The sequence below is a fragment of the Chanos chanos genome, chromosome 5 (genome assembly GCF_902362185.1).
Source record: "Chanos chanos chromosome 5, fChaCha1.1, whole genome shotgun sequence".
NCBI lineage: Eukaryota > Metazoa > Chordata > Actinopteri > Gonorynchiformes > Chanidae > Chanos > Chanos chanos.
Window position 1 is genome coordinate 43,786,935 of NC_044499.1, and position 14,183 is coordinate 43,801,117.

General features: G+C 42.1%; 1 protein-coding gene across 1 annotated transcript in view; it reads left to right on the top strand.

Annotated features, from left to right (window-relative positions):
• Positions 1 to 3,250, top strand: part of svild (supervillin d) — a 36,969-nt gene extending 33,719 nt beyond the window's left edge. Inside the window, exons 22-29 of the mRNA XM_030775074.1 lie at positions 223 to 325; positions 480 to 687; positions 910 to 1,043; positions 1,375 to 1,530; positions 1,772 to 1,915; positions 2,070 to 2,182; positions 2,451 to 2,603; positions 2,824 to 3,250. Coding sequence (XP_030630934.1) covers positions 223 to 325; positions 480 to 687; positions 910 to 1,043; positions 1,375 to 1,530; positions 1,772 to 1,915; positions 2,070 to 2,182; positions 2,451 to 2,603; positions 2,824 to 2,910 — 1,098 coding nt within the window. The 3' untranslated portion in view covers positions 2,911 to 3,250. The remainder of the gene's footprint in view (positions 1 to 222; positions 326 to 479; positions 688 to 909; positions 1,044 to 1,374; positions 1,531 to 1,771; positions 1,916 to 2,069; positions 2,183 to 2,450; positions 2,604 to 2,823) is intronic.
• The last annotated feature ends 10,933 nt before the right edge of the window (positions 3,251 to 14,183 follow it).

Consider the following 14,183-nt stretch of genomic DNA (forward strand, 5'->3'; position numbering starts at 1 on the left):
CTATTACAGCAGCTTTATACGCCAGGTGAAATGTGCCGTGTTATACAGTAGGCTAAAATGAATTCAGACCCAAATGTCTCTGTGTAGCGAAGAGGCATGTCATTGTGGCCATGTGGTCCACTTTAAGGTCAGTGGTAGCATCAGTGTTCCAGTGCACTGATAAGACTGGACTGCAGCAGTACTTAAGTAAGCAGCTTCACATCCTGATCTGTTGGTATTCAGGTGCTGGTGACTCAGGGGAAGGAGCCTCCATGTTTTCTGCAGCTCTTTGATGGAGGACTAACCATCCACCATGGTTGCAGAGAAGACAGTGCTGAAAATACAGGTGCCTGACAAACCTATATACACGCACACACACACACAAACAAATGCAAACATATTTTATATCCCAGTATCTCCAACGCAAATGTTTGTCAGTTGAATTTTTGAGTTTTAATTCTAAGCCGGTGTGTGTGTGTGTGTGTGTGTGTGTGTGTCAGGTGGTTGGCGTCTGTTCTGTGTGCGTGGAGTGGCACCAGTGGAAGGGTCTCTGGTGGAGGTGGAGTGCTGCTGTGCCAGTCTGCGTTCTCGTGCCAGCCTTATTCTGCTCGGCGCGCAGGAGGGACGTCTCTACCTGTGGCACGGCTGCAAGACTCATCAAAGTGCCCGCGAGGTGGCCAAGAAGGCCGTGAAGCGCCTCACTCAGACGTGAGAAAGCTATTCACACGTTTCGAAATGACCTGGGAAATTTGTTATTCTATTTTCAGGCATCCATTTGTATGTTCCTGTTAATGTCAAGCTGAATTCACAGGGAAGGAAATAAGAAAGTTTCCTTACGTTTTGATATGTGTGTGTGTGCGTGTGTGCATGTGTTTGCGTATGCATTTGCGTGCGTGTGTGTGTGCGCGTGTGCGCATGTGTGCATTGCAGATGTCCTCCAGAGTTGGGTTTGAACAGTAATAGCAGCGTGAAAGTGCAGGAGGTGGAGGAGGGGGCGGAGTCAGCCGAGTTCTGGAATGCTCTAGGGCGCCAGGACCGTAAAGCCTATGACTGCATGCTTGAAGGTACAGTGCAAAATTTCCACTTCATCACGTGTTCTATATGCCAGTGACTCTAAAACACAGGCTCATTCACTCACCCTTGACTAATAATGCATGGGAGGCATGTTTCTGAAGCTCAGCACATATTGTTTTCCATGTTACACAACATTCATGAATGTTTTTCCTGTCAGATTCTCTTTCACACAAATACAGTATGTCTGCCATGTAACAAATACAGAATGTCAAACAGCATAAAATAGATAATAAAATATCGGTTATATTTCACTAGCTATTTGGAGTCATTAACGGAGATTGCCTAAGACCTCTGACCTTCTCACTCTTATGTGACCTGCAGATCCAGGAAAGTATAACTTCACTCCGCGGCTGTTCCGTATGAGTGCCAGCGGTGGGGTGTTTGAGGCAGAGGAGTTACTGAGCCCTGCCCGTATGGAGGGCACCGTGATGGCCATGCCTTTCCTGCAGGAGAATCTGTACTCTGTCCCTCAGCCGGGTATGCGCTAACACCGCAACTTAGCACTGACAGACAAATGCAAACAGGGAAAGATAGAGGACAAATATAACTGTTACGTTGCCTGGATGACTGAAGACATGTACACAGAAAAACACATAAACTGTAAACACTTAAAATTACGAATGCATTGAAGAACTCAGTGGCCCTAACATCTCTCTCTGTATCTCTGTATCCCTCTCTCTCTCTCTCTGTCTGTTTGTGTGTGTGTGTGTGTGTCCAGCTCTGTTTTTGTTGGATAACAGGATGGAAGTGTATCTGTGGCAAGGCCAGCAGCCTGAGGACACAGAGTCCACTGGCTCAGCTAAGATCCGCTGGGACAATGAGAGGAAATGTGCCATGGAGACCGTGCTGCAGTACTGCAAGGGTCAGCTCTCGCAATCTGCACTCAGCGTTTACATCCATCTGTTATTAACTGGATGGATCTGTTGTGAGCAGCTTGTCTGTGTTGAGCTACATGAAAGATAGTTTTCATGTGGTTAAAGTGGTTTTTTTTTGTTTTGTTTTTTAATATCTTTCAGAAAAGAACTCCAGACGCCCTCCTCAGGCCTATCTGGTTCTGGCTGGAGCAGAGCCTCTCACCTTCACTAACATCTTTCCTTATTGGGAAAAAGACCCCACCATCAAAGTCCAGGTAAGGTACAATTCATACCCAGGACGGTGAAAATTTGCGATCTGATAGACTGTTAAGTAACCATGGGTAACCCTTGTCATTTGTTGTCTTGGTTAAGATTTTTAACATGATAATTGTCACTTGCAAATTTAAGTGTATAGGAAAATGTTTCACTATAATACCACACTATTATCTTTTGGTAGGGGCTTTTCCCTGAAAGTATTTAAAGTCGTAAAAGACAAAACTGAATGTGTCTGTGCATGCGCGTGTATACGGTCGTTTGCAGAAGAAAGGGTCACGGAATAAGGTGACGCTGGTGAAAGATGCTCTGGCTCAACTCAGCAAGAACCAGTACTCTCTGGAGGAACTGACTGCTAAACCATTACCCGAGGGGGTAGACCCTCTTCATCTGGAGGACTACCTGTCTGATGCAGACTTCCAGGTAAAATTCCCACAGCTCTTCTTCTGTTTGAAGTTAGAGCCACTAACCAGATTTAATAATAGAAAATTGGTCATTCTAAACTATAAATGAGACATTTACTGAGTCTATAAAATCTATTATCTACAATATTTAAAAATGTAGCGGTCGTATCATGTTAGTAATCAAAGACTGCGTATGGGGAAGACTTGCGGATTTGTGCTGACTGCACATTATATTACAGAAAGCTTTGGAAATGACACGAGAGGAATTTCACACGCTTCCAAACTGGAAACAGCTCAACTTGAAGAAAAGCAAAGGCCTCTTTTAGTCATCAGAATATACTGAACATGGACATTAATTCAAGGTCATCCATGTGACCTTGACAAAAAGGAAGCCTCATTTTTTTCTTGTGGTTTTTCTTTTTCTTTCTTTTTTTTTTTAATACTGTAAAGCGTCGATATGTACAGTTGGATCTTTAAAAAAAAAATGAATTAACAATCTGGTGGCTTTTTTTAAATAGATGATTTCTTTTTAAAGCCTTTTAATAATGGCTGTTGCTTGTGATACACACACACACACAGAAGCACACTGTGGTTTCTGAACGGCTGCCTACATATCCCAAATATGCACAAAATGTGATGGTGTAACTTGACTTATATCATATTTGTATGCCTAATTATGTACAAGCTTGAATTATAAATATGTATGATATATATTATTTTTGTTTTTCTAACCCTATTGTTTGTGAACTGTGACTTTTATCAATGGGAACTATTGCCAGAAAAGTGGAAATTGTCCTCTCTGCCCACTGTGTGTGACATAAAGCAATACCATATGAATTGCCTTCACAGCCATACTTCTATGCACAAGCAAATGTTTCCTAACTTTTTTTGTGGGGATGAATGGCTTTACTTTTATTATCAGTGTTATTATCTATCAGTGGTTTTCTGATGGTCTGTGCTGCACTCTTAAGGTGGGTTTTGTCAAGATTACAAATGGAGGCAAAATCAGTTCTTTTCCCTGGCTGAATACAGTGCTATTTTACAAAAATGTATACAAAGAATATGTGTTTGGTCTGTTCTTTATCCAGTTACAGAATGGAATACCGACATTTGTTACGGAGTCTTGCATATTTTTGTTTCAAGCTACAATTGTGTAATTCCACTTTCCACCACTGAGTGTCAGGCTTTTTCTCTTTGATCCGTCATTGATTTGATCATCTGATGACTCACAATTTATGAATCTGCCTGAATGTTTTACGACACAACTCAGTTCAGCTATTTATCTTTTGACCATGAAAGTGTTTCAGTAATGTACATTACGTTAAGGTGACCTTAAATGAAACCTGTTAAAACAATGTTATGTTACCCCTATTCTACAGCCTGTAGAAAGTGGATAACCTAAAACTGCTGTTTATTCTGTTGGCTTGTATTAGTTTCGTTCTTTCTTTCTTTCTTTCTTTCCTTCTTTCTTTCTTTCTTTCTTTCTTTCTTTTCTTCTGTCTGTCTGTCTGTCCTCCTGTCCTTTTGTCTGTCTGTCTGTCTGTCTGTCTGTTTTTAGCTTCTCTGTTTTACTCACTTTCAATACCCACCCATAGATTTAGTAAAAACGATTCTAACTTCAGCACCGGGACATTACCGGGTCTAGATGTGTTTTAGTGGTTTTCTGCTGTTTAGCCTCAAGGGATCGTGGCAAGATGTTGTGTGTCCAGTGCTAAGAAGTGGAGGATTCACAAAATGAGGTGAGATGTTGTTTGGCACTCTGTTAGTCTGGGGGAGTTCGCAGCAAGCTCAGAGAGAGAGAGAGAGAGAGAGAGAGAAGTGAAAAAGAACGGAATAATCAATCAGTCAGTCTGACGCAGGAACCTCCGAATGTGACAAGTCTCGCTGCAGGGATTCGGCTAGATTCCCTCTCTTGTTCCATAAACTCTATACGTTTCTAACTAGAAATACAACTCGTTCCTTTAATATCAATCATTTTCATTTCATCGTTGGGTTAATATGCATATTTTTGTGCAATAATAGACTGAAAGGGAATGGGAAATGGAAATACTACACAAAGGTACTTATGGTAATGAAGCCTTTCTGTGTACGGTGCTTTGGAAATGACTGAGAGAAGTCTAAGAGAGTGGAGTGAAATTTCTTGCCTCCAATTCAACTGGTCCACCCCTGTCGTTTTTCAATCATAGCAAACACACCTACATAATCTACAGGCCTATGAAGTCATCACCACAGCAGATGGTAGATCAAGACACAGCCTCAGAGAACAACACCTTGCAAAACTGACACAGAGTTTTATTTATGTATTTGAGAGCTACATGGTACTATATCAATGTTAAATAGTTGCTTCTTTTTTTTTTCAAACCTCAGTTCCACTGTGGTGCAGATAGTCACTTGTTCTGATATAATATGGCTTAATGAAATGTGTGGTAGAGAGATGAATGTTTGATATCATAGCAGATGTCAGAGGAGCTGACCAGCACAATTGGAACATACCAGGTGTGAAGGGAGAAGGGCAGGCGAGCTAGAGTCATTATGTTGAGATTGGAACTGAATAAAAGTCCTTGTCGGCTCTCTGTCGCTATATCCACACAAATATCTAAAGGTATTCACGCGTCATATCAGCTGTATTTTGAAATACAAAAGGATGGGAGCCCATTCAGTAGGACTGCATCCTTAACAGCCGTCAGAGACTTGATTATTATTATTATTGTTGTACCCACACAGGATTCTGCGTAATGACTTTGAATAGATCAACAAAAATAGACAAAATCCAAGGTTGTCTTTTGAGAAAAAAATCACAATTGGTTTATTAATCCTCGGTGCACGTCAAGGCTGAAAAAAAAAGAAAAAAACAGAAAAGAATTCTGTTTTTTGACAGAAATCTGAAAGCAAACTGACTTAGGCAATGGTGTTTTTTTTCCCTTCTTCTTCTTTGGGAGGATGTGTTAAAAGATTGCCCGAAGAGGTCGGTTGGATAGGAAAAGCATAACATCAAAACAAATGAAAAACAATGTGAAGGTTAGTTTTTGTCCTTAAAGTGCCAAGCAATCTGATTAGGTGCTGCAGGTAAGTACGGTTCTGAAAACAATGCGGGGAGTCATTAACGGACCAGAAAAATCCGATGCTTTAAAAACGATGCATTTCATCAAAACAAGGTTTAAATAGCCTTGGGACAAATTCTCTCTTCAAAAAGTGGTGAGACAACTCTCCACAGACTTAATGTTCAAATGCCTCATCAGTACTTTCCTCTAACCTTCAGATGTAATCAGTATTGATTATAAACCCTTTTCTGTTGGAGGTCTTTAAGGAACGGAAGGGCACATATTGTCATAGCCGCATTTGAATTCTCTCAAGGTCGTGTCGAATCATGAAAGCTTGAAGAGGCTGGAAAAGGACGGAACTGGGGATGGATTTTTTTTTTTCAAGTCATGACTTCTAAAGCTTGTGAAATTATCATGAGTCTCTTTAATTTGTATTTCCCTGTCTTCCTGTAGTCTTTATGCCAAAGTAAGACCCTCCCTTGAAACTTTCTCTTTTCTTTCTGAAGGTAAAAGACATAGTAGACGCTATTAAAGGACTCAAGTTTAAGGCTGAGAGACATGTTGTCCTGAAGTACCCGAAGGTCGTATATGTTGACTGAGCTTCCTGTAAATCGAAGCGCGCTCATCGCCATGGTGATAATGCTGTAGAGTCGTTTTCTGACCCTTGATGTAGTAGTGTTTCCGCACACTCTGTACCCGCATCTTACGTCTTGCCCTGCCCGGTGCCGAGGTGACAGAAGCACAGCTGTATCGACCGTGACATTCAGCCTCTTGTCCTGACAGGAATAAGAGATGATGGATTGATTCAAAAGCACCACACGGATGCTCTCTCTCTCTCCCTCTCACTCTGTTTTTCTCTCGCTCTCTTTCTTGTCTTTTTGCCCTGTTCATCCTCTTCCTATTTACCTGTATACCACCTGCCTGCCTTGCAGTCATATTTCTGCATTTCCTGTTATCTGTGGGTTATGGAGCGAGTGTGAATGTGAGAACGAATGAGGAAGCAGATGGCTGGGATCTGCTCCCAGAATAAAACTGATGCAGTGTGGTACCAAACACATGACCTTTCTCTTCTCTCCTATATGTTAGCCTTCGTATGTTTCCATCCCGTCCTTTCCTGTGATCTAAAGCAAACAGTTCCCCTCAGATCATGGAATTCAGAGTTATTCGTGTATTATCTCCCAGTCCCAGTTGCTGGTTATTAATCAGAACAACAAGCTGCTCCTAAATCCCCACAACACCCCCCTCCCCCCCAATTACAAATAAAAAGTGGCTGACATCTACACGTGTTAATGAATCTGTTGGCCTTTTAAGGTCAGGTGTTTTTTCTCTGTCCTCTGTCGTTTTTCGGCGCTCTGCGTCGCGCCAAAAGCTGCTCATCCTCAACTGTGGCTAATCCCTGCTGAGACTGCAGTCTCGCTCGTTTTACCCTCAGCGCAACGCCGAGCAGCGTAGCCCCTCCAAGACACCATGATATTGTCTGACTCCTTATGTGCGACTCGCGGTAAATTAGCCGAGTCAAGAGCATCGTGAAAGTGACCCTACCTCCATCTCCTCCGCTTCCTCCACAAGCCGCTGCCCCAGAGTGCAATACTTACCCGAGGCTACTAATTCCGGGACCAGTACTCCAGGAACGGGGGTGTATAGATGGGTTATTGAAAAGAGGATTGTATTGCATTTGGTATCGGTCCTGCTCTGCTGCAGTGTGGAGAATTCTGTGGATATTATCTGCTGATTAAGCCATGTGCGGCGGAGGCTGTGTAACATCGAGGGAGGAATCTGGGATATATTACAGCCGTCATTGTCCCATCTCCTCAGTTTCTGGATTCCACACTCTGCCACATGGCTTTTTACCTGGGCTATGAAGTGTGTTTAACATGTGTTTTCTGTTCACTAATCATCTTTTAATGTTGAGTGTGTCGTCAGTCTTCTCTTTCTTTCTTTCTTTCTTTCTTTGCACACATTCTGATAAATCAAGTGAGCGGATGATCTAGACTTTATGCTTCAGGTTTAATCAATACCCATGGTCATTTAATTTTTTTTTTTTCTTGTGTTAAACAAAAACATTTAATGAAAAATTCAGACTACACCTTTGGCCTCTGTATGGCCTCTTTGTTCTCAAATCAATATCAGTCGTTTATGTTAGGCTAGGTGCTGTTTGTGTGGCTATAGATTGTGTTTTGTGGTATGTGTAGCTGTGCAGATGTTCTCATTCAGTGTGAAATGACCAAGACAGTGTGTTTTGGAGCCTCAGGGAGATTCTGTGGAGCTGCGGTATGTATAAGAATAGCTATAACATTGCCGTTTAGAATAAATTAAAAAAATAAAAATAAAAAAATTTGTAAGACCACATCTGTCACTGGCTTTCTCACACAACCACATCTGTGAGCTGAATCTGAATATACATGCATATTGTATATTATGAAAGACAAACAGTAAAAGGGAAATCAGTATTCTGGTCCGTCCTGTACGCCGTTTACATGCTCATTTATGAATCTCTGTTTAGGATTCTCACTTACCAGAAATTAATTATGTTTGGGGAAACGCTTGCAGCACGAGTTTTATGGATACCATAATAAAACGGTTGGGAGTGTGTGTGTGTGTGTGTGTGTGTGCGCGTGTGTGCATGTGTGTGTGCGCACTTGTGTGTGTGTGTGTGCATGTGTGTGTATGCGTGTGTGTCCGTGTGTGTGTGTGTGTGTGTGTGTGTGCGCATGTGTGTGTATGCGTGTGTGTGCATGTGTGTGTGTGTGTGCACGCGCAAGTGTGTCTTTGTCATCAAGCACCAGTGTCCATTTTCATCACTCTCCTCACGATTTCACTCTGTTCAAAAAATATGATTTGCCCGAAGGCTGCCAAGATTTTTGCTGTCTGTCCGTTAACAAGAGAAACTCTGCCACAGATCAGATCCTTCATGTCTGGATCTTAGACAGGAGCGCAAAACATTGGTGGAAGGGCCCGTTATGGTTTAAGAATTTTCTGCAAAAGAAGAATATGACTTCATATGAAGACTTGAAATACCATGATCTCATGTGCACATTGTATGACGTATCTGTCATTCAATTTCCATGTTTTAATTTGAATCTACCTTCAAATGGCTCTCTTTTCACAGAAATTGGAAAAAAAAAATGTCGTCTTTCCACTGTGCACTTAAAAATGATGTGGTCATACCAAACTAAAATAGTGCTCTGGTAACATGCACACAAAATACACAAAAAATGTTACCACACACAGATATATCCTCACTGCACATTTTATTCTGAGTGCTTTGGTAGACATGTGGAACCACATCTTTTAAACGTTTGGTTAGGTGGACAGACATTTTGTCTATCTGGAGCAGTCACAGTTCACTTGGTCCTTTTTCTTTTCTTTTTCTTTTTTTTTCTTTTTGGACACAGTAAGCGCTTCCTCAACCAGACAGCCAGACACACTTTTATGGCTGAGACACTACAATGCAATGTAAGCTGTCTGGCCTCTTTTTTCTACAAATAGACACACGCGCGCGCACACACGCACACACCCACACACACACACACACACACACACACACACACAAAAGAGAAATGTAGTATACTGGAAGAGCCAGAAAACATATCTTCTTTCATCAGCCAAACAGCTCATCTCCCTCAGTCTGTGATTCAGTCAAATGAAATCCTATGAAAGGCTTTTTTCCAATGGTGCAAAAGCGATGCACTCAATTTTGTTGGGTAAATGAACATCTTAATGTCTTCTCAGTTCAGTGGTGTGTCTACGTGTGTTAACCACAAGACGTGGATCGTTTTCTCTCTCTCTCTCTCTCTCTCTCTCTCTCTCTCTCTCTCTTTCTCCCTCTCTCTCACCCAATCTCCACCTTAACCTGTTGCAGTCTTTTTGTTATTATTTGGTGGCATTGTGTTCAGATAAATTGCTCACTCAAGTGTCAGATTGGCAGCACTGAATCTCATTTCTCAAAGAGAAGGAAAGAGGCCATTTGCTCAAGTATGACAACAAAAGCGGTCAGCAAGGTAAAGATACTGTAGACTGGAAAAGTGATTGACCCAGCTGACAGACACCTAACCACAGCAAACTGACCCAGCCCAAAGAAAGACTCAGTCATTACAAAGTATCTTGACATTAATACTGCTGAATGTGTGGTGTATTTTCAATGGTGACATGCTTCATTATCAGTTGAATCTAGGTTGCTTTACATTTTAATATTTGATATGTTACTCTAAATGCTGTATGCTGTATGTAGGTCACTATCCTGTAAGAATATATAATTTGTAATGAGTTGTGCTATGGCTCAAATGTGTGGTAGTAATGACCCTGCCATAATAGATAATTGAGTTTCTCTTCAAAAAGTGCTAACCAAGCCCAGCCTTGATAAGCTCCAGGGGACAGGGGATAATTAAGTCAAATAGTACACTCAATTATGAAATCCCATGTGCATGCATATACACACACACACACACATACACACACGCACGCACTCGCGCACACACACACACACACACACACACACACACATAGATGCATCAGTATGAAAAGTATGAAAAAGAATATTTTTCAAAGGAAATTTTCAACGCTCCACATTCCTTCCAACCCCTGGAGAAAAAGACATAATTGTAACCAACTGTTCATTCTTCCATCATTAAAATGAACAACTTCTCTTTCCTTTTTTTTTCCATGATCCTTATCTGAATTCCTACACAGCATTACAAAAAAGAGGAGAATTGTCTTTCAAAAGTGCCCTCCTTTTAATAACCCATTAATCTCTCTGCCATATAAAATGCAAGCTCTTGTGTATATGCGCTGTCTGTTACAATCTATTTCCCCGTTCTCTGATATTAAGATATGAAACCAGTGCTTGAGGAATAGACAGAGACAGTGAGACATTGCCACCAATTGACTGTAAATGATAGTGATAAGAGTTTGAAGTGGTGAGTTATAAGTATAATGCCTTAGAGAGGGCAGCTATGTAATAGTTCAGTTAGTTTGTTTCAAATGGATATTACCCATCAGTGAGAGAGAAATAAACGATGAAGAGAGAGAGAGAGGGAGAGAAGGAGATCTGCGGGCAGAGCTGCACCTGAGGATGATATGATGAAGAGAGTGGTAAATGAGAGCCATTGACTGAATTCCCTGACTGTGTTTGCTCCACAGGAATAATGAACAAAGGGTTTCTGGAATTTATTCCGTATGGTTAATAAAGTTCTGTGGATTTTCCTGCCTGGTGGTTATATAAATGGTTTCACTGCGCCCATCTCTGTCATTGCCCCTCTTCCCTTCATCTCTACTCACTCATTTATTCGTTCACTTACTCCCTCCCTAACTCACTCACTCACTCACCCACTCACTCACTTACTCACTCACTTACTCACTCAATTACACATTCACTCACTCACTCACTCACTCACCCACTCACCCACTCACCCACTTACTCAGTCACTCACTTACTCACTCAATTACACACTCACTCACTCACTCACTCAACCTCCATGTCCAATGGGCATCCAGGAACATCTATAAAAGGAAAAAGAAAAACACACACATATAGTCCACGCGCGCGTGTGTTTGCGTCTGTGTATGAGTGATGCCCAAAAAATGAATTAACCTGTTCCAGTGAGGGACATAGCCTTGGGAAATACTAGATACTTTTACTATGTAACTGTGGCCAGAATGCTTCATAGATTACACGTTAGATCATAAATCGATCACAAATCATGAAGTATTGAGAAGATCTGCAGGATACATGGATTGCTTGAATATACAGTTATACATGTGGTGTGAATGCACTGTTTATATGCATGGGGAATACACAGAATAATACCGACAGCAGAGATGTATGAATATTTATAATATTTATAATAATAAGGTAATGGGCTGCCTATTGTTTTCAGAGCTTCCTCCCCGGAATATTGTTATGAGGTTCTGAACTGTTTCTTGTAGGATTATGGACAACTCTTTAAAATGGTTCCTAAGTTCTTAGTGATAAAGAGGTGTAAGTCTATGCTGTAGACATGAAATATTGTTTGTCACCTGTCCCCCTTACCCTGTATATATCTAACAAAAGTCCAGTTTGTGTCCTCACGCAAAAAAGGGGAAAACCAAGTTACCAATGCAAATGAAAAAAAACCAACAAAAAAACAAAAAACCTTAAATAGCCTGGTCTGTGGAAGCAACGTAAGAGCCGCGATCCTGCTCAAATGTTTCATGTTCCCTATCGATCTTCTACGGCTCGGCGACGGATGCCGTGGTTAAAAATTCATTAGCGTTTGCACTGCGCTCTGAAGGACCAGGGATCAGCCTGCTATCATTTTCTGACTGGGCACATTAACCAATGTTTACAAATCTAATTTCTGTCATAGCGAACAATTACTTCCATCACTCTCTCCAGTGTGATGTGTCTTCCACAGACAGCGGCACCGCCGCACGTGGAAATTGAACTCTACAGCGCGGTTGTGTCAGACTACTGAGGTAGGCTAGCTCTCTCTCTCTCTCTCTCTCTCTCTCTCTCTCTCTCTCTCTCTATCTCTCTAATGAGACATGGGTGTGACTGTAGCGGGATGCAGTGGGAGTGTAAGGGTTAAACAGGTGCCTCACACACATGGGATTGCACGGACTAAATTCATTTCCAGCCGTTTGACAAACGACTCTGTCAGCATGGAGAGTGCCACCGACACTCAAGGTGCCCTTGAGGGGGAGTAACTCTAAACAAAGCATTAACCCTTAGACCCCGCGAACGTACACATGTATACACCCACAGGTTTCTGCATACCCTCGACCCCGCCCCCCCCCCCCCCCCCCCCCCCCCAACACACACACACACACACACACACACACACATATAAATACATGCAAAGCATGCTATCACTCTCTGCTAAGCCCCCCCCCCCCTCCCCAAATACACACACACACACACACACACACACACACTCACACACACGTCATGGGGTGTTGCAGCCTGTTGAAAGGGGTGTAATGCTTGTCACTTGAGGGAGGGGGGTAAGTGTTAATCTCATTGCCAGTGTGGCAATCCTGCAGTGTTCTTTACCCCTCAGTGTCATATCATTACAGTGCCATGGCAACCCAGCATGTCCTCCAGCCTCCACTGCTATTAGCACTCAAACTCACTGCAGCCCAGCCTTTCCCAATCTCTAACGGCGTACAACATTCAACACACACACACACGCACACACACACACCGCCGCCACCCAATAAAACTAATATAGCGTATCCTCACTGTTAGTCGGGCATGGCAAACAAAGGTTCAGGACTCAGTGCAAGACTTTGCTCACAGCTACGAAGCACTGAAGAGAAAAGAATAGTCATGAAAATATAACACACCTAAATGTTTACTCTGAAAATGAAGAGAGCAAGTGAAAAAAAAAATGTATATACGTTAGAAGAAAGTTTCCAGCAAGTTCCACAAATGTAAAAACATTTGGGGGGGGGGGGGGGGGGGGGGGCTGTCGTGCATTGAGATGCAGTGAGTGTGAGCAGCTCTGAGGGGGTGGACAACATTACTAAGCGTTGCGATCCCATTCAGAGCTGGAGAGCCTGTCACTTTTAATAGAGTTAATTTACTCTGTAATGAGAGCTGCCCCCTGCTGAACTGTGTAGGTGATGAGTGGCCCTGTTCTCTCAGTTATCAGACAACAAAACAAATGATGTGTCTCTCCTGTTTTACAGTGCTACCAACATTTTTTCATTTTAATATGATCTGGAGCATGCATTGTTTTACTTATGTAAAGCACAGTAGTTATTTGAATGTATATGTTTGTAACTGAGTGTGTGTAAGTGTGTGTAAGTGTGTGTGTGTGTGTGTGTGTGTGTGTGTGTGTGCGCGTGTGCGCGCGCGTGTGTATGTGCGTGTGTGTGTGAATGAAGTAGAGAAAGAGTAATGTAGTTTTCTGTGTTCTGTGTTGTATGAGGTTTGTGAGTAACTACTGTGTGTATATTTGCTCCACTCTACTCTCTCAAATAAAATCACATTGTGTTGATGTTTTCTCTCTGGAGATACTGTGATTGGTGATTATTGCTGTGGAGTGGAGTGTTCCCTACAGAGGCATCTCTGCATGTGTCTGTGCACGTGCGTGCGTGTGCGGGCGTGCATGTGTGTGTGTGTGTGTGAATTGTGTCTTAGCACCTAATTTTGCTCAGCTAATAAACTGATATTAAGTGTCAAAATACAACAGACTGTATTTTGCAGTTATAGCAAAAAAGTATCGCTAGCCAAGGTGACATAACTAAAAAAGATGCTCCAACCCTAATCTAAGCACTAACCATTTTTTTTTCTGAAAACAGACCAGTTGTATATGCTGTAAACAATAGACTGTCTCTTGCAGTTATATCAGCGAGCATTATTCACAGCTCAGCTCTTTTCAAATGAGAAAACTATGGTAACTGTGCTACATGATCATATCAAATGAGTATATTTAGCTCAACAGCTTCCTGGGTTTATGGGTTTGTTTGTGCGTGTGTGTGCGTGCGTGCGTGTGTGCGTGCGTGTGCGCGCGTGTGTAATAGCTGACTTGAATCCCATGGCTGAAATGCTGACTGCAGAGTCTTTGTGTGTTCTC